The sequence below is a fragment of the Aquarana catesbeiana genome, linkage group LG08 (genome assembly GCF_042186555.1).
Source record: "Aquarana catesbeiana isolate 2022-GZ linkage group LG08, ASM4218655v1, whole genome shotgun sequence".
NCBI classification, from domain to species: Eukaryota; Metazoa; Chordata; class Amphibia; order Anura; family Ranidae; genus Aquarana; species Aquarana catesbeiana.
Window position 1 is genome coordinate 189,003,913 of NC_133331.1, and position 23,404 is coordinate 189,027,316.

At 43.3% G+C, this 23,404-nt stretch overlaps 1 protein-coding gene across 3 annotated transcripts in view; it reads right to left on the reverse strand.

Annotated features, from left to right (window-relative positions):
• The window catches only part of GRID1 (glutamate ionotropic receptor delta type subunit 1), a 1,972,711-nt gene extending 1,954,060 nt beyond the window's left edge, over window positions 1-18,651 (reverse strand). For all 3 annotated transcript variants that reach the window (XM_073596722.1, XM_073596723.1, XM_073596724.1), the window contains exons 1-2: window positions 18,282-18,651; window positions 12,947-13,102 (exon numbers count right to left, since the gene is read on the reverse strand). In XM_073596722.1, coding sequence (XP_073452823.1) covers window positions 12,947-13,102; window positions 18,282-18,360 — 235 coding nt within the window. In that variant the 5' untranslated portion in view covers window positions 18,361-18,651. The remainder of the gene's footprint in view (window positions 1-12,946; window positions 13,103-18,281) is intronic.
• Window positions 18,652-23,404: the final 4,753 nt, after the last annotated feature.

The following is a 23,404-nucleotide window of genomic DNA, read 5'->3' on the forward strand; positions in this document are numbered from 1 at the left end:
CAAGAGGTAAGAGATTGTTCCCCTTCTAAATTACTCAGGGAAGGAGGAGACCCCAGATAGCAAGCAATTGAACTGCAAGTTTGAAAATGACTTGCTAAGCTATTGCTTAAGTTTGTTGGACTATTGTAGCAAGTCCGCATTGCATGATTCCAGATCAACTCTCTTTGCAAACATTCTGCAAATCTGCTGCAAGTTCTGGTTCAGTTATGTTGCGCAATAGTCATCCCACCACAGGGGTCACTGTGGCTGAATTCTCATGCTGTAGACTTGGAGAGCTCTCGCTGTAGACTCACCACCGGGGGCGGCGCGTCCATTAAGGGCGCACGTGGCACTTCCTCCCCTATCCATGTGCCCGGCCCCTTGCAGGACACCGGGAACATAAATTACATTGGCGGGGTTGTTTTTTTGAAGCACCGATTAGAGCCAGAGGCTCCAATAGGCTTCAAAATAGGGTGGACTCCGGGCGCAGAGAACGCGCTCACAGCCCACGCAGGTGTGTTAGAATAGCGAATAAATATTTGCTATTTTAACACTGGTCCTCCTACCGGCCAATCAGGAAGTATGAGACCCATCACCCGATTGGCTGAAAGGACAGGCGATCCACAGGAGCCATAGCCCGCTTTCTGGATGCCCACTGCACTGATGCCCGCTGCCTGAATGCCCACCACCTAGATGGGGTAAGTGCCGTACCGGCAGACAGCGAGGGGGGGTGTTGTGGTGCCACTTTGGGGGTTTTGTTTGCTGTGTCACCCCCCCCCCCAAAAAAAAAGACACCACTGCAACTTTTCTCTTGCTAGAGACTTTCCACACAAATTTGCTTCAAATAGGAACGTGTGCTTCAAGTGCTCTGCAAGTGTATAACCTGCCAGTGAAAATGTGCAAATTTGTGCAAGTTGTCTTTGCTATCTGGGACGTAGGCCAGCATGCTACAATTAGCCAGGTATCCAGGTATCCCAGATAGCAAGAATATCTTGCCACACATGTGTGGCAGTGCTGCATTGTAATACACACACGGTCGGACTTTGTTCGGACATTCCAACAACAAAATCCTAGGATTTTTTCCGACGGATGTTGGCTCAAACTTGTCTTGCGTACACACGGTCACACAAAGTTGTCGGAAAATCCGATCGTTCTAAACGCGGTGATGTAAAACACGTACGTCGGGACTATAAACGGGGCAGTGGCCAATAGTACACACGATCGGAATTTCCGACAACGGATTTTGTTGTCGGAAAATTTTATATCCTGCTCTCAAACTTTGTGTGTCGGAAAATCCGATGGAAAATGTGTGATGGAGCCTACACACGGTCGGAATTTCTGACAACAAGGTCCTATCACACATTTTCCGTCGGAAAATCCGACCGTGTGTACGGGGCATAAATCTTGTTAACTTGCTGCACATTTTCACTAGCAAGTTGTACACTTGTAGAGCACTTGAAGCACAAATTCTATTTGACATTTTCCAATTTGTAGCCAATTTGTGTGGCAAGTCTCTAACAAGAGCAAAGTTGCAGTGGTGAGTCTACAGCAAGAGCTCTGCAGCATGAAATTTCAGCCACAGTGACCCCTGTGGTGGGATGACAACTGGACAACATAACTGAACCAGAGCTTGCAGAATGTTTGCAAAGAAAATTGATCTGGAGTCATGCAATGCAGACTTGCTGCAATTGTTCAACAAACTTGTGAAGCCTGGCAAGTCTGGTAATAGCTTAGCAAGTCATTTTAAAATTGCAGCTCATTTGCTTGCTATCTGGGACAGAACACATTTTTTCACACTGGCTTCTAATCTTTGATGGGGAGAAAAAAAAGTAACCCTGAAAAGAGTCAAATTGCCATGACAATTGTGGCAATTGGGATTTTATAAAATTTGTTTTGTGGTTCCTTTACAGAGGCCACAGGTTCGGGATGGCAAATGGCATTTTGCCTGGAATCTACTACTGCAGCACTTTTCTAGTTAGCAGAATATTTGTGCATGCTCTAAGATGCACTACCGGTTACTGCCTGTTTCACCACCTATCACCTACACAGTTGTCATCTTGCTATAGCGATAATTTGAATGCGGCAAATTCATATGTTAAAGTGGAGTTCCGCCCATTTAAAAGTCAGCAGCTACAAAAAGTGTAGCTGCTGACTTTTAATAATCAGACACTCACCTGTCCCGCGGTTCATCGATGTGGGTGCAGGAAGCCTCTTCCCTCTCCCCCTCCTCTCTGCAGGGCCGGAAATCTAACTGTGGGTGCCCAGCTTTACAGCCGGGAGCGCACTGCGCAGGCTGCGCTGCATGCTCTGAATGGCCAGGCGATCTTCTGGGACCTGTTACGTGTCCTAGAAGATTGCAGGGAGGGAGAGGTGATCTTCCTTCCGGTGCCAGGAGAAAAAGTGGGAGCCGGGTGCCTGTAAAAACAGGGTAATTATACAGGCACTACTCCCATAAAGGACCCAGGCCCCTAGTGGTTTGGGCCTGGAGGTAAATGCCTTTGGTTTGCCTCAGTGCAAGTGTCATTCCAGCAGAGTGCAAGAGAACAGTGCAGCGTTCGTCTAAGGCAGGAGTAGGCAACCTCGGCCCTCCAGCTGTTTTGAAGTCCCATGAGACATTGCAAGACCCTGACAATCACAGGCATGACTCCTAGAGGCAGAGGCATGATGGGATTTGTAGTTTCACCACAGCTGGAGGGGCAAAGTTGCCTACTCCTGGTCTAAGGCCTCATGCACACTGCACCTACTTCTTCAGGTGTTTGAGTTTATTTTTTCTCCGTCTGTAAACTCCCCTATATGTTGGCCTATGTGTCCATGCACACTATAGGTGTTTTCAGGAGTTTAGTTACAGGGGAGAGGAGCTTTTGAGCATTAAAAAAAAAAAAAAAAAAGAAAAGAAAAAAGAAAAGCTAATTAATGCACGTTAATGTTAGGCACGTCAGAATTCTGGCCAATAGAATGCATTAATGCCAGACGTGGGAATGCACATTATTCGTGCAACACACAGCTTTTACCATATCTTTTGCTGCTGCTAAACTCCTGTAGGGAAAAAAAAAGCGTCAAGAGCATACAGTGTACATGAGGCCTTAATCTCCTTTCCTTACTCTCTTCCGCACATACCTCTGCCTTCCTTGGCAATTGATTGGCAGTTGAGGAGAAGGAAGGTGCGTTCTGTGAAGTCTCCTACTGGGTGCTTCACAGCACAATTACTTGGTTATTACAGAGTGGGATTTTCCCAGGAACTGCAGAAGCAGCACACTCTTTAGACTCTTTCACAGGACACTGAAGAGGTAAGTTACCTTTTTATCTCTCTTTTCAGGGGTGGAAGTGCACGAGATCTGGCCAAAGACGGGCTATGTGCAGAGGCAGTTGGTGGGAGTTTCCAGTTTCTGTGCTTGCACCCAGGGCAAGGGGTGGGCAGCTGTCCTGGGCATTGTGGTATCATGTGAGGTGGGGGGGCGCCACAAGGAGATTGGAGGAAGGGAATTTGTGTTGGAAGGGGTCATTTGTGGGTCAGCAGGTGGCAAGTATTGTTCTAGGAGGGAACATTTGGTGTGGGGGGTGCTAAGAGTGGTGATTTAGAGGGATTTGTGTAGAGAGGGGGATGGGGAGAAGAGGATTTGTGCAAGGAGGGGGCATTTGGGGGAATCTGTTTGCTGGGAGAGGGGGATTTGAATTGAGGGGGGAGAAGATGCCTACTAGGATGGGAAATTTTATGGGGTAGAGGATTTGTGCTAGGAGGGATGAATTATTTTTGGAGGGGGGGTGGCATTTGAGCTAGGGGGGTTTGAGGTTTGACATGTTCGCCCATGGATCTAAAGTCTTCTCCTACACTTCTTTTTTTTTTTAAGCCCTCTACAATGTATGGGGGATATGTAGTGGGGAACAATGTGATGTAGGCTGTACAGGGCATCATAATACCTATATATATTCCAAAACACATATTTTCCTATTTTTTTAGTAAGTATAAGCACACTATTCTTTCCCCCTAAAATAACATACAGTACATATGCTTATTATGTAAATGCCAACATAGCAGTTGCCTTAAGGTAACAATATGCTGAAGGTACTCTACTTGTCACTGCAGATTGCATAACTTCAACATCTGTTAAAACTAAATACATATGTGGAAAATGTTGGTTTTAAACTAAATTATTTAAAATGAACATTTTAGTAACTATATGTTTGCATGAGATTTATACACAGTCTCAGGCAATGTGAAAATCTTTAAAAAAAAAACACAAAGTTTTTAAAACCCAAAATTGGGTGTCATTGTTCTGAGTGCTATTATCTGATGAACAATGAAATCTGATTGCTTGGTATTGTTGGTCTGTGCTCTTACTTACAAGGCTGCAGCCCTATAAAATACAATGGAAAACTGAGCATTTACATTAAGTAAAAATTATACTGGCTTATTAAATGCACAATATTCCTGTAAAAATGAGTCAGGTTTCACTAGGAATGGTACATGCTGACTCCAGGGTACAGCATAGCTCCCAACTGTCCCTGATTTGGAGGGACTGTCCCTGATTTGGAACAATGTCCCTCTTTCCACCTCATTTGTCCCTCATTTTGGTCTGATCTATATAGTAGATAAAGCGTTTCCTAGGGCTAAACCTTTCATCCAAATTCTAAATGGCTGCATTTGTAAATTTTAAAAGCCAATATAAAAGAATAGTAGTGGTAAAAAAAAAAAAAAAAAGCCCTTGTGGATTTAATTAACTTTTTTTTTTGGGGAACTCTCCTTTAAGGGGACGTGTCTTATGCCTCCATACGTTTGCTAGTAGGTGTCCCTCATTCCCATCTCAAAATGTTGGGAGGTATGGTACAGTGTTATTCCATTTATTGTATTTTACCTCTAGACGGCACACATATTCATCACACTGCACTCCTAATTATTAAGGCATGTCTCCTTATCGCAATATTCTAGAACATCAGTGTTGATAATCAGGGTTACATGGCGACTTTAACAAACTTGGACTATGGTGCTCCTGCTATTATCACAATGCATTCTTGTTCTAACACACTTAAGCCCCATACACACTATCAGATTTTCTGCTGATTTTTTCCTTCAGATTTACCAAAGCCATATAATATGAGGTCAAACCTTAGGAGTTTCAATTTGTATGCAATCAGGCAGGCCCTTGCACTACATGGTTTTGGTAAATCTGAAGACAAAAATCAGCAGAAAATATAGTGTGTATGGGGCTTAAGAGAGATAGACTGTTCCGTGTTAGAAATACAAAGAGAAGCATGAGTAGATGCAATATTGCCTACGCAGTATAGAGACCAACCTTTACAGAGTTAAGTAGTAATTATGAAAGGGTGAATGGGTGCCCATGAATACCTAGCAAAAGCCACATTCCTCTGGCCTTGTTCTGTAATATTGAAGGTGTTGAGTGGGTTTTGCTTCTTATCCAAGTAGCTTCTTCAGTTCTAATGAGTGTCTGGAACATCCCACAGCAGTTCCTAGCACTCATTAGAACTGAGAAAGCTACTTAAAGTGGACCTTCAGTATCTTTTTTCAACTTTCCATCTATTACATCCTCTGCCCTTGTTGTTTTAACTTTGGATAGTAAAACATTTTTGTTTTCTGACAGTAAATACCTTATACAGCCCACTTCCTGTTTTTTGTTTGGTAAAAAGTCTAGTCTTATGACATCATGCACAGCTCACTCTTTCACTATCATGTGTTTGCCAGGAAGGGAGGGGGGTGAGTCATAGGAGGGGCAATGAGAGCTGCAGGGCTGAAGGTGCGCCTCTGTCTGTGTAAATCCAGGAAGTGAACAGGCAGCAGCTTCAGCTGCCCACAGTTAAAATGGCTGCAGCCAGACTCAGTGGATGGAGATTTCTGCAGCATATTTGGCAAGTACAGAATCACAGTATATAGAAAATATGCAAGGTGGTTGGAGGGAAGCTTCAGAATGGCAAAGATGTTATTACAAATTATGAGCGCAAACTGCAGTTCCTCTTTAAATAAGAGAAATATTACAGAATAAGTCCAGTTAATTTTGACTGACTACGACTTGGTATACAATAATCTTGATAAATCAAAACCAAAATCTTCAAGATGAAAATTGAAACCTCTTCCACATTATAGTACAAGTCCAGTTATGTGTGGCTGACTATAACTAAGTATAAAATGACCCAGATAAATGAAAACCAACATCTTCAACATCACAGGGAAAGTCCAGATAAATATGACTGACTGCTACAAGGTATACCATGACCTTGGAAAATGAGGTCTTCAAACATCCGCATGAGTCTTTTTCGAACCAATTAATGATGTAATTGATTTCTAACTAAACTATTTATTCAAATCAGTAATGAAAACTGCAATCCGCATTGTGACCCATGCTCACACCTTACAGATGTTATTATGTCAATGGACATACCATATTGCCAAAGCAGAAATATGGAAAAACAAACATTTGTGTATTATGATACCACAGGGGTCTTATACTTCTGGGTCAGGAGCAGGGATGCATAATTGCCGCAAAGAGCACAACCATGTTGTCAAACTGTTTCTACCTTACTAACCACAATAATTGTACCTTTCATCAAAGAACATTAACGTTTGCAGTAAACACATGGTTGCCAAGTTATGTTGGCAAGGAAATCCCAGTGTTACTAGAGTCCAAGAAGTGTCATAGTAATGCTACCAACGTAGATATTTTCCAGCACGTCAAGGACCAGCACAAAGTGGCGTCCAAACATGTAGTTTACTGCATGATCACAACACCAGAAAGGTGCTGCACCTTTCTGGTGTTGTGATCATGCAATAAACTACCCTTTTGGACGCCACTTTGTGCCGATCCTTGGTGTGCTGGCAAATATCTACGTTGTGACTTGAACCAGTATCCGTCTGGTTGTTGCTGCAGCACCCAAACCTTGAGAGCTTCTACCAGGAGCGTGTGCAATGGGAATATGGAGTATTTCTAGTGATGCTACCAAGGCACCATGTAGCTGTAATGTGTACTTTCATACCATAGGGTGCTATATTGTCATATAAATGACAGCATGAATCACATCAAACATTACTCCAATATGTTAATTTGGTACTGAAGGGAAAAAACACTCTAGTTTATTTCAAGGTTGTTGCAGCAACAAATCTGATTGATTATGTCATCTATTTCACTACCCCTATCACTTTCTTCCAATTGGACATGAATCAGTGGCAGCAGACAGACAATATTTGCCTGTGTCATTTATTATTGCAATAACTAGGAGACCAGATCAACTTGACAAGAAGGTTCCTAGATACACGTAGAGATCAGATTTTAATAGCAAAGGCCGAGTAACATTAAAATATGACACTGACACAATCACATCCTACTTTAATTTTAGAGAAAGAGAAGTTCAAAAATGTTTAGCTGGCTTGGGAAATGATTATGCCGGATAATCATCACTCATCCAAACTCCATATATACTAAGGTACTATTGGTACAGTAAACTCACATCAATTCAAGTAACGTTTTCCCAGCTTCTATAACTGTTAGAATAGACAATGGCTGTAATTAGTCGCTTTGCATTTATGCTCTTTGACTAAAAGCTAGAAGAGCAGATTAAGTCTAGTGGTAAACCAAGAATGACTATTGAGACTCAAAGGTTTCCTAAATGTATACACTTGCAGTGTTAAGCTTTGTGAATATTTTCAGCAAACTCCCACAATACCCATACATTCTTGGACTGGTTTAGAATAGTAAAAATACAGCATTAAATTTACTTACTGACACAAACAAGTACAAGCTTTAATGCTTAAATTGATTGGCAATCCCATTAACCACAAGGTGTAAACATGCCTAATTTTGCACCTTCAGGAGCATGCATCATCTACATTCAGTATGATAAATTAATTTCTTGTTCTTGCAGTAAAAAAAAAAATACAAAATCTCTTTGTAAAATCCTGTGTAAATTAGACACTCAGTACTGGTGCTAGGTTAAAATATACACCTAAAGGCAAGAACTCAATGAAACCTTTGTGAGAAGTACATGGATTAAATCAGAGCTTTATTCAGAACATGTCACTTAGATGTGTTCTGAATAAAGCTGAGACTTAAGCATCCAATGTATAGTTATGCTTAAATTATTTTGCTGCTACCGAAGACCCCTTGGTGATTTTTTTTGGGCACGTGCATAGCAAGCAACAACAATTTACAGCATTGCAGACTGCCCACCTATTGCACTGCACAGCTGGGGGAGTGCTGCAGTACATACCAGTATGTTCCTAGAACCACTAAAACCTATATACACGTGGGAGGGTTATAACCTCTGTCATGTTTTTTTACCATCTGTGTCCCATTGGGTGGGTCTCCCTTCACTTCCTAAAGTTAGGAAATCCCTGGGTGTGTCACCAGGGTCTCCATAACTAGTGTCCCAATTGGAAGATTTCCCTTCCATTACAATTCTGATGTCAATCCAAAATCTGGGATTTTCTTTTACTATTACTTTTGATGATAATGATAAACAGAACAAATAGAGAAGGTAATTCTTCATAACGGGGGGTACAGACAGCAAGAAAAACTGGAAAGGGGGTATATTCTCTTTCCACTCTATCCAAAACTAAAAAAAAAACTGACAGCTGAATAAGTCATCGGTTAAGGACGCAGCGGCCCTGCTTCTTAACAAACGATAATTGTCAGCTTTTTTTTCCTTCTACATTTCGGCTATCAGTGAGGGAATCCCACTGACAGCTGAAAGAACCGTGTCTAAAAAATATCGGTTTCAGGTATTGGAGCATCTGCATAAGTACCAATACTCATGTAAATGCTTAGTATTGGCACCGATATCGATGCAACCCTATCTGTAAGGTTTATTTTTGACAGTTGTGTCCCATTGGGCAGATTTCCCTTCACTTCCTGCCCAATAGCCAAAACAGGAAGTGAGAACATTTCTCTAAAATAATAAAATTTTTGGTTGTCACCAGAACTATTGTCCCCTTTGGAAAATATCTCCACTATTCCTGTACAGAGAACAATACAAAATTTGCAATTTTCCTTTACTTTCACTTTCTTTGACAATGGTAAACAGGACAAATAGAGAGGGTGAATCTACCTAAGAGGAGCACAGACAGCAATAAAAACCTGACAGGTGTTCTAATCCCTCCTCCCTCTATCCAAAACAAAAAACAAAAAAACTTCCATACAAGAAAAAAAGTATGCCTTTAGTTATGGATTCCGTTGTGTTTTTTTTTTAAATTTATTTAAGAACGTGATTAGAGCCGGAGGCTCTAATTGTCTTAAAAAAAAGGGTGGGTTCGGGGCACAGAGCACTGTGCCCTGAGCCCACCCTATTGTGTAATATTAGCAAAATAATATTCGCTAATGTCTTCCTGTTACTCCTCCTGGCCAATCAGGAAGCGGTTCCTGAGACCCCATTGACCAGTAGTGCTAAGACCCCACTGGCCGGGAGTTCAAAGACCCGGTTGGCCGGGAGGAGAAGCAATGGCCGGGACACGGAGGATGTTGTGTGGAGGCAGGCTCAAGCAATGGGGGGACGGGAGGGTTAGTGCAGGGTGGTGGGCTGGAGCGACGGGGGGGGGGGGGGGGGATGGTGAATGTCTGTGGTCACGTCTGTCTGCCACCCCCCCCCCGACCAATGGAGCACCAGCCACCACTGATTAAAACCTAAAAATATATTGTAATATACTGTGGATAACCAGTCCTTAGATTTAGCAGCTGCATTTTCTTTTTTAGGCAAAGTTAATTTTCTCTAAGTACAGAAAAATAGATGCTGATCCTGATAGAAATATAGTTTGCTTGTAACTTCCTGTGTACTGAACTGATCTCATACATTATTATTAGCCTTCCAAACTTACATCTGTCAACTACACAACCGCTACTCTCTATGCAATGAAAATGAGTAGAGAGAGGGAAGTGTCTGTGTTGCAAATCAGGATAGTAGCTTAGGGAGACAATGTCGGTTGACCAACAGCAACATGCATCTCCTGCGCATCACTGGAATAGTCCAGTGAAGTATAAGAACTGTTCCACTGCACATATGGATGGTCGCTTGAAGCCCTGCTGTCTTCTAGGACTGGGGATGTCCTAAGCCCACTAAAAAAGCGAACAGAAGAGGGTGCACAGGCCTAGTGCAATATTCAACAGATTTTAATAAATAAGAGGTAAATTAAACTACTTACAAAACATATAAGTAAAAGCGCTCATCCAGCCACACTTCCTTGGCTTGCGTTGCACACTGGGCAATATCCCAAGCAAAAGGGGGACCTCCCCGGGATCCTTGAAAGCTGACGTGTTTCCAAGGAGTTCCTTCTTCAGAAAACAAACAACAAAATTACCTAATTTTGTTATTTTGTTGTTTGGCTCTGTAGAAGGAACTCCTTCGAAACCCATTAGCCTTCAAGGACCCGGGTGAGGTCCCCCCTATGCTTGGGATATCACCAGGTCTGCAACACCAAGCCACGGAAGTGTGGTTGGATGAGAGCTTTTATTTCTATGTTTGTGAGTGGCTTATTTTACCTCTTATTTATTCAGATCCATTGGATAATGCTCTAGGCCTGTGCGCCCTGTGCTGTTTGTTCTGACAATGTTGTTTCTCCATAGATACAGTGTGTAAAGTGAGTGTTTTCTGCCGGTTATGCACACTTATCAGTAAGCATTGTTCCAATTGTTCTCTCTATGACTACAGAACACCCCCCTCCAGGTTATGAAAATGATAAGGGGGGGCGTTGTTTTGTAGTCTTATCACACCTTCTGTGCTAGGGTGACAATGTTACTCCTCCTCAGATACAATACAATTGTCACGCAAGGGCAGAGACTATGTTACTGACAAGACCAAGTGAAAGAAAAGATACAATGGAAACAAATGCAACAACCACATCTAAGCACCAGAAATGTGCAATACATTCCATGTTTGATTTGGGGTTTAAATATGCTTTTACTAGCAATTTGGTATTTAAAGTAGAAGTAAACCCTTTTTTGGCACTTGTACCTACTGGTAAGCTTATAATAAGGCTTATCTGTGGGTACAGGGAATATCTCCAATGCAGGAGATATTCACACTGCATGCAGCCAGTGACGTCACTGGCGCATGCCCTCTGAAGGGACGACATACCTGTGCTGTCCCTTCAGAGCTCCGCATCGGGGTCCACGACTCCCGCACTCATGCCAATCAGATGGCCGGAGGACGCGAACCTGGAAAAAATACCAGGTGAGGATGGAAGCGTCTTCAGCGGTGACAGAGTGGCGCTGGAGGGCTTCGTTCTAAAGGTATTTCATAATGTGCTAGTATGCGATGCATACTAGCACATTATGTCTTTACCTTGCAGGGTTTAAAGAAAAAAAAAAGAAAAAATATGGTGTGCGGTTTACTACCACTTTAAGCAAGCAACCTGGAGAGAAAGGTCTTCTTCTCTCACATAAGGTTTGGACCACAAGAGGTGTACAGGAGATCACTTTACCTTATAAATAATGCAAAACATCATACCCATTTTTCACACGAGCCATAGAGATGGACTTTTAAAACCAAGTTTTCGCATGCTTTAAAGTTTTACAAGTGAATGTTTTCCAGATTTGTGGTTGTAACTGGTGAAGGAAGGATAGCCCGTAATAGGCAATGTGACATAATATTGACAGCCATCCAACAATGAACTTTCAATTTGTAGCAACCAGGACAATTGGCGAGAGTTTAAACGCACACGTTTATGATTGGGAGTACAGTTTACTCAAGCTGTAAAGAAAGCAGACTAGGTAATTCATCAGGGAGTCTGGAGGGATGCTATAATGGAGGAAAACTCTGCTTTTTAAGTTATGCCATATTCAGGAAAATATCCCCTAGCTAAAATGAAGGAAACCATCATACTCTCGCTGTCCTGACAGCAAAATCTGATTATACTTGATCTTGCAAATGTGACATTCCATCAGATGCAGAACAGCAATAAAGGCAAATACTCTGCAGGCAGACACATCATCGTATTCTGTCGATCTGTAACTTGCTTCTTCCAGTTGGGGGGATTCAATACCACTTTCAGACGCAGTGCTAAACTCTATGCAGGTTTTTAAAAACGTGACCTTGAATCACGCTACCTTTGAAAGAGAAAGATTGGTAACCTCCACCTCACTTCCCTCTACACTGGAAAACAACAAGGGATCTTTCAATGATTTATTATTTCCCACTTGTTCAATGCTCAGGATTCCAATAACACACACACAAAAAAAAAAATGATAATCAATTTTACAGTCTCTGTAATTAATTAATTAATCGATGCGCTAAATGTGCCACAGCCACACAAGCAAAAAAGTGCACAGCTTTCCCGGTTTCAAAAACAGTTTAACCCCTTACTGAATGACAATAAATAACTGACAACTAGTGATTGAAGCTGGAGCAGAGATGGTAAATCAGATGCACCAGGGATCATCATTTCACAACTCACAGCTCTCTTTTCTGGTAAGACAGTGCCCACTACAGGCAGAACAAAAGTTTCAACAAGCAGAAATACAGTACAATGCCGCCTTTGTGAGCCACGCTGTCATTCTGCTACTTGAATGTTAAGCTTCTTTTTGCAGCTGTGCAAAATACAATGGTCAGAGCAGGGCACAAATGCAAATGATTATCCATAGTGTCACTTACATAAAGTATATCCCTGGATAAACTTATGACATGCACAGAGCTTTTCTGATTGGTCAAGACAATGTGTAAATTGGATTTTACGCAGTTAAGCAACACTCAAAGTGTGAAATGAGAAATTGCTTTTTTGGGGGGGAAAAAGCAGCAAGTGGCTAAGGAACTGCTGTCATTACTGCTGAATGGAAGCCTTCCGATGTTTCAATTGTATCTGAAACACTAAGGCCTCCTTGGGAATGGATTAATGAAAACTGGAGCAGAAGTTACACATAGTAACCACATTTTTCTAACTTAATTTATGAACAGCATGGCCATGTCTGTCTTCCTCCAGGTTTCAGTAAATAACCCCACACTCCGCAAAAAGTTCATATTAAGCAGGATAACTTACCTTCCTGGACAGCTTGAAATGGATTATTGGGTTCTATAATTTTGATAGTGTGTCCAATCTTTTCACTCTGCAAGATATCGTCATTGAGATTCAAATCTGACACAGCCAGCTGAAAAATTTCATTGTCCTTCGCTGCATTTTCTTCAAAGATTGCACCTGTTGCGGAAAGAGCCATGAGAGTCTGGCAGTGCTGAACACTGTGTAAATACAGCAGACACTATTAAACCAACACATCCTCATGACCTGGAGGCCTTCATAAGAGGGAAAGCTGATAAATGTACTCTGCAGAGTACCACAGCCAGCTGATAATCTTAGTCATCAGATTACCATGGCCAGATAACTCTTTTAGTTACCATCTGATTAACATGGCCAGCTAATACTCCTAGTCACCTGATTATTATAGCCAGCTTATACCTATAGTCACTGGATTACCATAGCCAGCTAATACCTCTAGTCACCTGATTACCATAGCCAGCTAATACCTACAGTCACTTTATTACCATAGCCAGCTAATACCTATAGCCATCTGATTACCAAAGCCAGCTAATACCTATAGTCACCTGATTACCATAGCCAGCTAATACCTACAGTCACTTTATTACCATAGCCAGCTAATACCTATAGCCATTTGATTACCAAAGCCAGCTAATACCTATAGTCACCTGATTACCATAGCCAGCTAATACCTACAGTCACTTTATTACCATAGCCAGCTAATACCTATAGCCATTTGATTACCAAAGCCAGCTAATACCTATAGTCACATGATTACCATAGCCAGCTAATACCTCTAGTCACCTGATTACCATAGCCAGCTAATACCAATAGTCACCTGATTACCATAGCCAGCTAATACCTATAGTCACCTGATTACCATAGCCAGCTAATACCTCTAGTCACCTGATTACCATAGCCAGCTAATACCAATAGTCACCTGATTACCATAGCCAGCTAATACCTCTAGTCACCTGATTACCATAGCCAGCTAATACCTATAGTCACCTGATTACCATAGCCAGCTAATACCACTAGTCACTTGATTACCATAGCCAGCTAATACCGATAGTCACCTGATTACCATAGCCAGCTAATACCCCTTGTTACCCGATTACCATGGCCAGCTAATACCCCTAGTCGCCTGATTACCATAGCCAACTAATACCCCTAGTCACCTGATTAACATGGCCAACTAAATTTCCTAATCACCTGGTTACCATGGCCAGCTAATACCCCTAGTTACCTGATTACCATGGACAGCTAGCACACTTAAGCTGGCCATACATTATAGAGTTGTTTTTGAGTTCTTATTCAATTTCCTTTAACTATGTAGTACAAGGATGGCATCTAAACTGAAAGCATTTAGGTTTGACCTCATATTAAAGGGTGGTAAATCTAAAGGGAAATTGTGCTAGAAAATTGTATAATGTATGGCCAGCCTGTCACCTGAGTACCATGACCAGCCAATACACCTAGTCACCTGATTACCATGATCAGCTGATTCCCTTGATCACCTTGGCCAGCTATTACCCTCCGTCCCCTGAGTACCATGGCCAGATAATACACCTAGCCACCTGATTATCATGATCAGCTAGTACCCCTAGTCACCTGATTACCATGGCCAGCTAATACCCCTAGCCCGCTGATTACCATGACCACCTTTTACCTCTAGTCCCCGGATTATCATGGCTATATAATACTCCTAGCTATCTAATAACCATGGTCAGCTGATACCTCTTGTCACCCAATTACCATAGTGAGTTAATACATTTAGTTACCTGATTACCATGGCCAGCCAAAATCAATAGTCAGCTGATCAGCATGGATATTAACTATGCCCATTCATCTAATTACCATGACCAGTTAACACCCATAGTCACCTAATTACCATGGCCAGCTGATAGCCCTAGTCAGCTAATTAGAATGGTCAGCGAATACGCATGGTCATCTGATTTCAATGGTCATCTGATATACCTTGTCATGTGATTACAATGGATTACCAAAGTCAGCCAATATCACTAGCCAGCTGATCAGCATGGCCAACAAATACTCCTAGTCAGCTGATGACCATGTCCAACTAAGACTGCTAGCCATCTGACTAGCAAAGCCTGCTAATAATCCTAGTCACCTGATTACCATGACCAGCTTGTACTCTTAGTCATCTAATTACCGTGGCTGGCTAATACAGTCACCTGAATACCATGGCCAGCTAATACTCCACATTGCCTGATTGTAATGGGCAGCTAATACTCCTAGTCACCTTATTACTATGGCTGGCTAATACTCCTAGTCACCTAATTAGTGTTGCCAGCTGATACATTTTCTCATGTGACTATCATGACCATTTAACATCTCTGGTCAGCTTATACCCCTGCTTATATGGTTGTCATGGTCAGCAAATATTTTTCTATTCCCTTGAGTACCAGGATCAGGTGGCACATCAAATGACCATAGCAAGGTGACACATCACTATGAACGGGTGACAAATCCAATCAGGTGACCATGACCAGGTGATACAGGGGCTTACCGACTGACCAACACCAGCTGTGTCCCTGCATTAACATAGTCACACTTCCCCAGTAAAACTTTCAAATAATCTGTGCTTATTGCATCTGCAGTATAAAACATTCATTGTAGATGTAGTGAGCAGCAGTATGATCAGAAAACAGATGTGTCTGTGTCAGTATGTGTCCCTTATCCTGTGCTCCTGCCATCTGATGCATTACATATTCCTCTACCAGGTAGATCTCCTTAGAAATTCAGCGCAGGAATTCCTGATGTATTGTCGGCCATGTGTGTGCAATTAGTGCTGTACATTCCAGCGGTCACATCTCTATTGGGAGGGTTTGGTAATGCTTCCTAAGGGACCTGACCTGAGCCATTGCTCATTCACTCTCTACCAATGCATCAACTCCACGGGAGATTTCCATCGCGTGTGAGAACCAGCTTTAACCCATTCCTTGCCATACCAGCTGTCAACTCTCCAATTTACCTGTACCTGAGCCCATACCCAGCCCATGGCTGGATTCACAAAGGCTGGGCAACCAGTTCCTGGGCATACAGCCTGTATACCACTCCGATGATCTGTATTCATACTAGCTCCATGCCTACCTAAAAGTCACCAACACAATGTATTGCTATGTCTGGGATGGCATAAAGTGCCATTTTATAGGGCAAAGTTACAGTACAGCCCATTGAGGTGACATGGTTTGTTAAATGATTTTAATATTGAATATGTCTGGGTTAGCAACCCCTGAAGGCGATCTCATTCAGCAATCAAAGTTATTGCAATGCTGTTTAATAGATCCGCAATGCTGTGTGCTAGGACCGGCTCCCTACACCTACTCGTGGTCCCAGGCATGGCAATGTTGTGTGCTAGAACCGGCTCCCTACACCTACTCGTGGTCCCAGGCATGCAATGTTGTGTGCTAGGACCGGCTCCCTACACCTACTCGTGGTCCCAGGCATGGCAATGCTGTGTGCTAGAACCGGCTCCCTACACCTACTCGTGGTCCCAGGCATGCAATGTTGTGTGCTAGGACCGGCTCCCTACACCTACTCGTGGTCCCAGGCATGCAATGTTGTGTGCTAGGACCGGCTCCCTACACCTACTCGTGGTCCCAGGCATGGCAATGGTGTGTGCTAGGACCGGCTCCCTACACCTGTGCTAGTGGTCCCAGGCATGGCGTTGTTGTGTGCTAGGACCGGCTCCCTACATCTACTCGTGGTCCCAGACATGGTAATGTTGTGTGCTAGGACCGGCTCCCTACACCTGTGCTAGTGGTCCCAGGCATGGCAATGTTGTGTGCTAGGACCGGCTCCCTACATCTACTCGTGGACCCAGGCATGCAATGTTGTGTGCTAGGACCGGCTGCCTACACCTGTGCTAGTGGTCCCAGGCATGGCAATGTTGTGTGCTAGGACCGGCTCCCTACATCTACTCGTGGTCCCAGACATGGTAATGTTGTGTGCTAGGACCGGCTCCCTACACCTGCTCGTGGTCCCAGGCATGGCAATGTTGTGTGCTAGGACCGGCTCCCTACACCTGTGCTAGTGGTCCAAGGCATGGCAATGTTGTGTGCTAGGACCGGCTCCCTACATCTACTCGTGGTCCCAGACATGGTAATGTTGTGTGCTAGGACCGGCTCCCTACACCTGTGCTAGTGGTCCCAGGCATGGTAATGTTGTGTGCTAGGACCGGCTCCCTACACATACTCGTGGTCCCAGACATGGTAATGCTGTGGGCTAGGACCGGCTCCCTATACATACTCGTGGTCCCATGGTATAGCAATGCTGTGTGCTAGGACCGGCTCCCTACACCTGTGCTAGTGGTCCCAGGCATGGTAATGTTGTGTGCTAGGACCGGCTCCCTACACCTGTTTGTGGTCTCAGACATGGTAATGCTGTGTGCTAGGACCGGCTCCCTACATATACTCGTGGTCCCAGGCACGGCAATGGTGCCTTCTTAGGGGGTCCTAGCCCTACACCATCAGCTGACCCAAATAGTCCTTAGGGGGTCCTAGCCCTACACCATGAGTTAAATCAAATAGTCCTTAGGGGGTCCTAGCCCTACACCATGAGTTAAATCAAATAGTCCTTAGGGGGTCCTATACCCTACACCATCAGCTGACCCAAATAGCTGACACACAGGCAAGCAGCCCCCCGTTTAGCCTTCCCCCTGGGCACAAGGCTTCCTCTCTGTCTGCCTAGATTAGGTATGCCATCTGCTGTATGTGACATCAGTATTACCTCGTCCCATTCATCCTGCCAGGCGCCTAGGTCTGGGCTAAGCTGCTGGATCTGGGCTCATCTTGGACGTGCCTGAGCATTTTTTTTTTTTTAATCTGCATTAGTCCCTGTGAATTTCTGCTCTCACACTGCGGTTCCAGTGTCTCATCTTTGTATTGCCAGCAGCACACATGCAGCCTTGTCCTTCCTGCCATTCATCTCCTGATTAGCACATCTCTTATAGCAGCTGCCCATCCAATGCAATTCCTATTTTATCCTATCCACTGACATAGAAGTTCCCAGCATTTGTCCCTTTTGCATGCTCTATACGACAGCTGCAAGTCCTATGGAAATAAAATCACATGGAACAAGTGCTGGCTGTACTGTCCCCTTGGCCTTCACCTGTCTCCTTCTATAGGGACGTGCGCTGTCCATGGTGCTGGCGGTCAGCACACAGCCAGTTCTGGGCTAAGCAAACAACTTTGTGCTGGAAGTCATCAGCCAGCATGGCATGGAAAAGAACCCCCCCCCCCCCACATAAGTTTACCTGCAGTTGGCAACCCCCCCATCCTTCCTCCCCTTTACCCCATGGTAATCATTATGATCTTACCAATGTGGATGATGGAGTCCGCCCGTACAGAAACACACAGAAATATCCAGGGGAAAAAGCAGAGCATCAACACTTCCATTTCCAGCCTCTCAAACAGCACATCAGCTCGGATTTTTGGTGCTGGTACCCAGGGAAGAATGATGTGGGGAAAAAAAAGAGGAGCTTTCCAGGTAAAAGGCAATGCAAGCAACACAGGCAGCAGCAGTAGAAGGAGATCGCAGCTTAGATCCTACTAGCTAGAGCCTGTCAATATGTACAGGAGCTCTTATTTTGCTTAGACAAGGAAAAGCATAGACTTGCAGCTCTCTCCAACACTCTATGTGTGTCTGAGACCCAACAAACAGCAAACTGCGGAGGACCCCCCCACCCCCCTCCTCCTTCTCTTCTACCACGTGATTGCAGAGCCTCACCACTCAATATAGTCTTAGTGAAAACACTGAGAGATGGAGAGATGAGCTCAGATGGGGAACACTGGAGCTCAGTTTCACAAGCATAGGGCTGGGGTTGTGTGTGGAGCTCAGGAGCAATAGGGCTGGGGTTGTGTGTGGAGCTTAGGAGCAATAAGGCATAAGGCTGGAGTTGTGTGTGGAGCTCAGGAGCAATAGGGCTGGGGTTTTGTGTGGAGCTCAGGGGCAATAATGCATAGGGCTGGGGTTGTGTGTAGAGCTCAGGAGCAATTAGGCATATAGGGCTGGGGTTTTGTGTTTAGCTCAGGGGCAATAATGCAAAGGGCTGGGGTTGTGTGTGGAGCTCAGGAGCAATAAGGCATATAGGGCTGGGGTTGTATGTGGAGCTTAGTTTCAAAGGCATAGGGCTGAGGTTGTGTGTGGAGCCCAGGACAGAGCAATGAGGCATAGGGCTGGGATTAGGCGTGGAGCTCATGAGAAATAAGGCAAAGGTTTGGGACTAAGTGTGGAGCTCATGAGAAATAAGGAATAGGGCTGGGATTAAGTGTGGAACTCATGAGCAATAAGGCATAGGGCTGGGACTGTGTGTGTGGAGCTTGGGAGCAATAAGGAGGACTGGGGTTGTAAGTTTAGCTTAGGAGCAATAAGGCATAGGGCTGGGGTTGTGTGTGGAGCTCAATTTCACAAGCATAGGGCTGGGGTTGTGTGTGAAGCTCAGAAGCAATAAGGCATAGGGCTGGGATTGTGTGTGCAGCTCAGGAGCTAGGTGCATAAGAGTGAAGTTAATTGGATCAGCTGTAGCTAAGTACCTTATTGCCTGCTATAATAGACAGGATAGGAAGTGGAGGGAGGATAGGGAGTGGAGGAAGGAAGGGAGGGGGGAACCTTGGCTGAAGGATCAGAAGATTTTGGAGATGATGGAGCTGGACTCACGGAAAGGAAGGTACTGCTGCCTACTGGATTGTGGCTGTTTGATGCCAAGAAATCTTCCTATGCTACAAGCTGACAGTGAGAACTGAGGAATGGCACTTGAGAAACAAAGCAAACCAAGCATGCTGTCTTATGGATTGCTTGTTGAAGAACTCATCCCTGATCTCCCAACTCTAACCCTATTAGCGGCAACAGGAACAGTGCAGTGACTACACACCACCTACAGCAAGCATTGAACTGACTAATCACACAATTGAGAGGATTCAAGTCCTACAGAACTTTCCCAGCACCCCTGATTTTTTATGATATGGATCACTGCGGAGAACTTGTTGAAGAACTCATCCTTAATCTCCCAACTCTAAGTGGACAACCCTATTACCGGCAATAGTTGCGGTGCAGTGACTCCACATCACCCACACCAAACATTGAACTGACTGATCAACCAATTGAGAGGATTCAAGCCCTACAGAACTCTCCCAGCACCCCTGATCTTTGTTATGGATCACTGCGGAGATCTTGTTGAAAAATTCATCCTTTATCTCTCAACTTTAATTGGACAAATCTATTAGCGGCAATAGGTGAGGTGCAGTGACTCCACCGCACCCGCAGCAAGCATTGAACTGATTGATTACCCAATTGAGAGAATTCAAGTTCTACAGAACTTTCTGAGCACCCCTGATCTTTGATGATATGGATCACTGCAGAGATCTTGTTGAAGAACTCATCCTTGATCTCCCGACTTTAAGTGGATAATAGGCGCGGTGCAGTGCAGTGACTCCACACCATCCACGGCGAGCATCGAACTGACTGATCAACCAAGAGGATTCAAGTCCTACAGAACTTTCCCAGCACCCCTGATCTTTGATGTGCAAGTCTTCTAAGTGGGGAGGACGCAGGACTGATTAGTTCTCTCTGTCATTTGTGAGTGGAGTTTCTCCATCACAGCTGGATCTTTAGCCTGTATTTGATTTCAGCTCTTTCTTGTAACAGACCCAACTGTGATCGCTTCATGTGAGTGCCATAGGAAGCCCCTCCTTGGATCATCACTAGGAAAAGACCTTAATGAACGCTTCCTAATCAACATCCAGCTATGATCTCTCTCATTAGTAAAATGACATCATGCAGCCTCTGCTTTGGAAAGGCCAACGTGGACAGGAAAAAAATCTATCTCTTTAAAATAAATTATTTACCTACATCCTACATCTGCATCCTTTGGTTCCACCACTTTAACTCTCCAGTGGCTACAGAGGAGAGACTACAGGACCTGGCTAATATCTCCTGTTGTAAACATGGCTGATCAAAGGCTGGGGATGGTCCACCGTTTGGCTCCAGTAAAAGCTGTCCAGTCCTTCTGCTGTCATTCCTCATCTTGGCTATGGAAGGGTTAATGCTGTCTGCAAGGCAGCTCTTCCCTACACTGTACTCAGAAGATTGTATCATTAACATTGACTGCGCTTAGCTTATGGAAGCATCAATTGAAGCTTCTTCTACTGCTGGCTGAATCGCTAATAAATGTAACAACTGCAGGAATATGTCATGACTTATTTCTGATCATACCTCATATGTCTTAATACAGAACATATTGAGTAAATAAAGCCTTTATCAGATGAGAAGTTGTCTTTTATTTCTCTGCAACTTGCACTGAGCAGAGTGGGGTAGTTAATTAGGGGTATAGCCCAGAGACAGTACTGAATGTACTGCAAGAAATGGTAGTACTGTAATTGTGTGAGCATTGATCACTAAGATACAGCTCCCCACAATACCTGCTTCGTTATTCTCTCCATATACACAGGCAACTGTTAACTGCCTTTTCATTTACAGTGCTCTAAAATTGCCAATCATGAAGCTTTGTGTAGGCTTTAAAAGGCAATACAACAAAAGTGCAGGTACTTGTCTACACTGCATTCATTGTAGCATAGGGACTAGTTAACGTTTTTCTTTAGGAAACAATTATGAGATTATCTGCATTTATATCCATGAATTATGTATGAAGATGCTAGTTGCCTGGCTGTTTGATTCTATGGCATTACCTTCTTACTGATTTGTTGACCTTAAATTGAACTAAACCCAAGAACAAAAATATGATATTTTTAATGCCTACATCTGGTACATTTGGTTCCATCATTTTAACTCTTAACAGCTTACTGGTCCTTAAAAGTGGTGGCTGCATTCAATTTTCAGCCAATTTGTCGTCCCCCCCCCCCCCCCCATTTTCACTTGATCCTGCCTGTAATACATATTCTTCCTTAGGTTGACAGCACTCACTGCACTATGTTTTTAGAGGACACTACATAGGCTAATTCTAACTACAAACCACCCCCACCCATTTCCATTACATAGGGATCAGGGGTTGTATCGTTCACAAAAATTAGCTGGGAAGATGGATAACATTGTTTGCTACCTAAGTTCACAAGAAATGACAAGGAACTAAAATTTTTGGCAGAATCAACAGGTATGTTTCTGTACTTGTGGATAATGTTCTAAATAAAAGAAAACTAATGCCATATCTAAGGACTGGTAAGCTGAATTATATTACATTTTTGTTCTTATGTTTGAATATACTTTTACACAAGTATGCAAGTTTATAGCCCAAGTACCCAGTAAGTTGCTGTACTTGCTCATGGTCTGTACATTGCTAAGTGGTGAAGTCAGAAGATCAGCATGACAATCAGACATCTAGTATATTTAGAAGGGGATTGCATAAGTCATCACCACTTTTTCTTAGTTAAGAGTTTTTCCATAAAACCGAACTTAAGACAGTCATACAAGATACAGTTTAAGGCAGCTCTGTATTCAGTAATAACTTGTTACATATCTCTTTTACCCTGTCTTAGTGGGGGTGGGTTGGGGGGTGTTTTTTTTTCTTTTCTTTTTTGTTTTAGTTTTTTACATCCCACCTCTCTTCCTTTCCCCATCTGTTTCCTACTTCTGTGGTGCTCCTAGCCATTATTCTCCTCTGCCATCTCTCTCTTCCCCTGCTTTCTTGAACAACATTTTTTGAAAAATTGGAGTGTCCAACTGAGTGATTTCCACAACATTTGTTAGGGTTAGCCCCGGATTTTCACTGAGAGTTTTCATTTGTCTTCTCTGGGTGCCTGATGTTTTGCATATATCTATAAGTTATCTTTGTATTTGGCGAGATACCGCTCTCATTATGTGAATGGGTTTGTATTGTTCTGCTCTGATGGGTACTTTATTCTATAAATAAAGAATTTGAAAAAATATATATATATTTTAAATGGAAGTAGTGTAAGTAGCTTAATGAAACCTGGCATCAGCCTGTTGAAAACTGTGTACAGCAGAGCTCAGCATGGGAGAGGGTTGAGGAGTTAACATAATGGACACTAGGGATGAGCTCGATGTTTGAGTTGAACATAAGTTCAACTCGAACATCGGGTGTTCGCCTGTTAGCAGAACAGCGAATGTTATGGGGTGTTCGTTGAAAATTTGAGCACCGTGGAACTCCCCATAATGCACTGCGAGGTCGTTATTCAGCTAGTGGCAGTGTATTTGATATATAGAGATATATATATATAAAAACAATGCATTCGGTGGTGTACTGTTTCTAATACACTTTAGATGGTGTATTAATATATAAATATATATATATATATATATATATATATATATATATATATATATATACACACAGTTTCGTATATAAATACTCTGCATCCAATGTAGCCTATACGTACAGTGCATTCGGTGGTGTACTATTTATAATACACTTCAGGCAGTGTATTAATATATATATATATATATATACACACACAGTCTTGTATATGT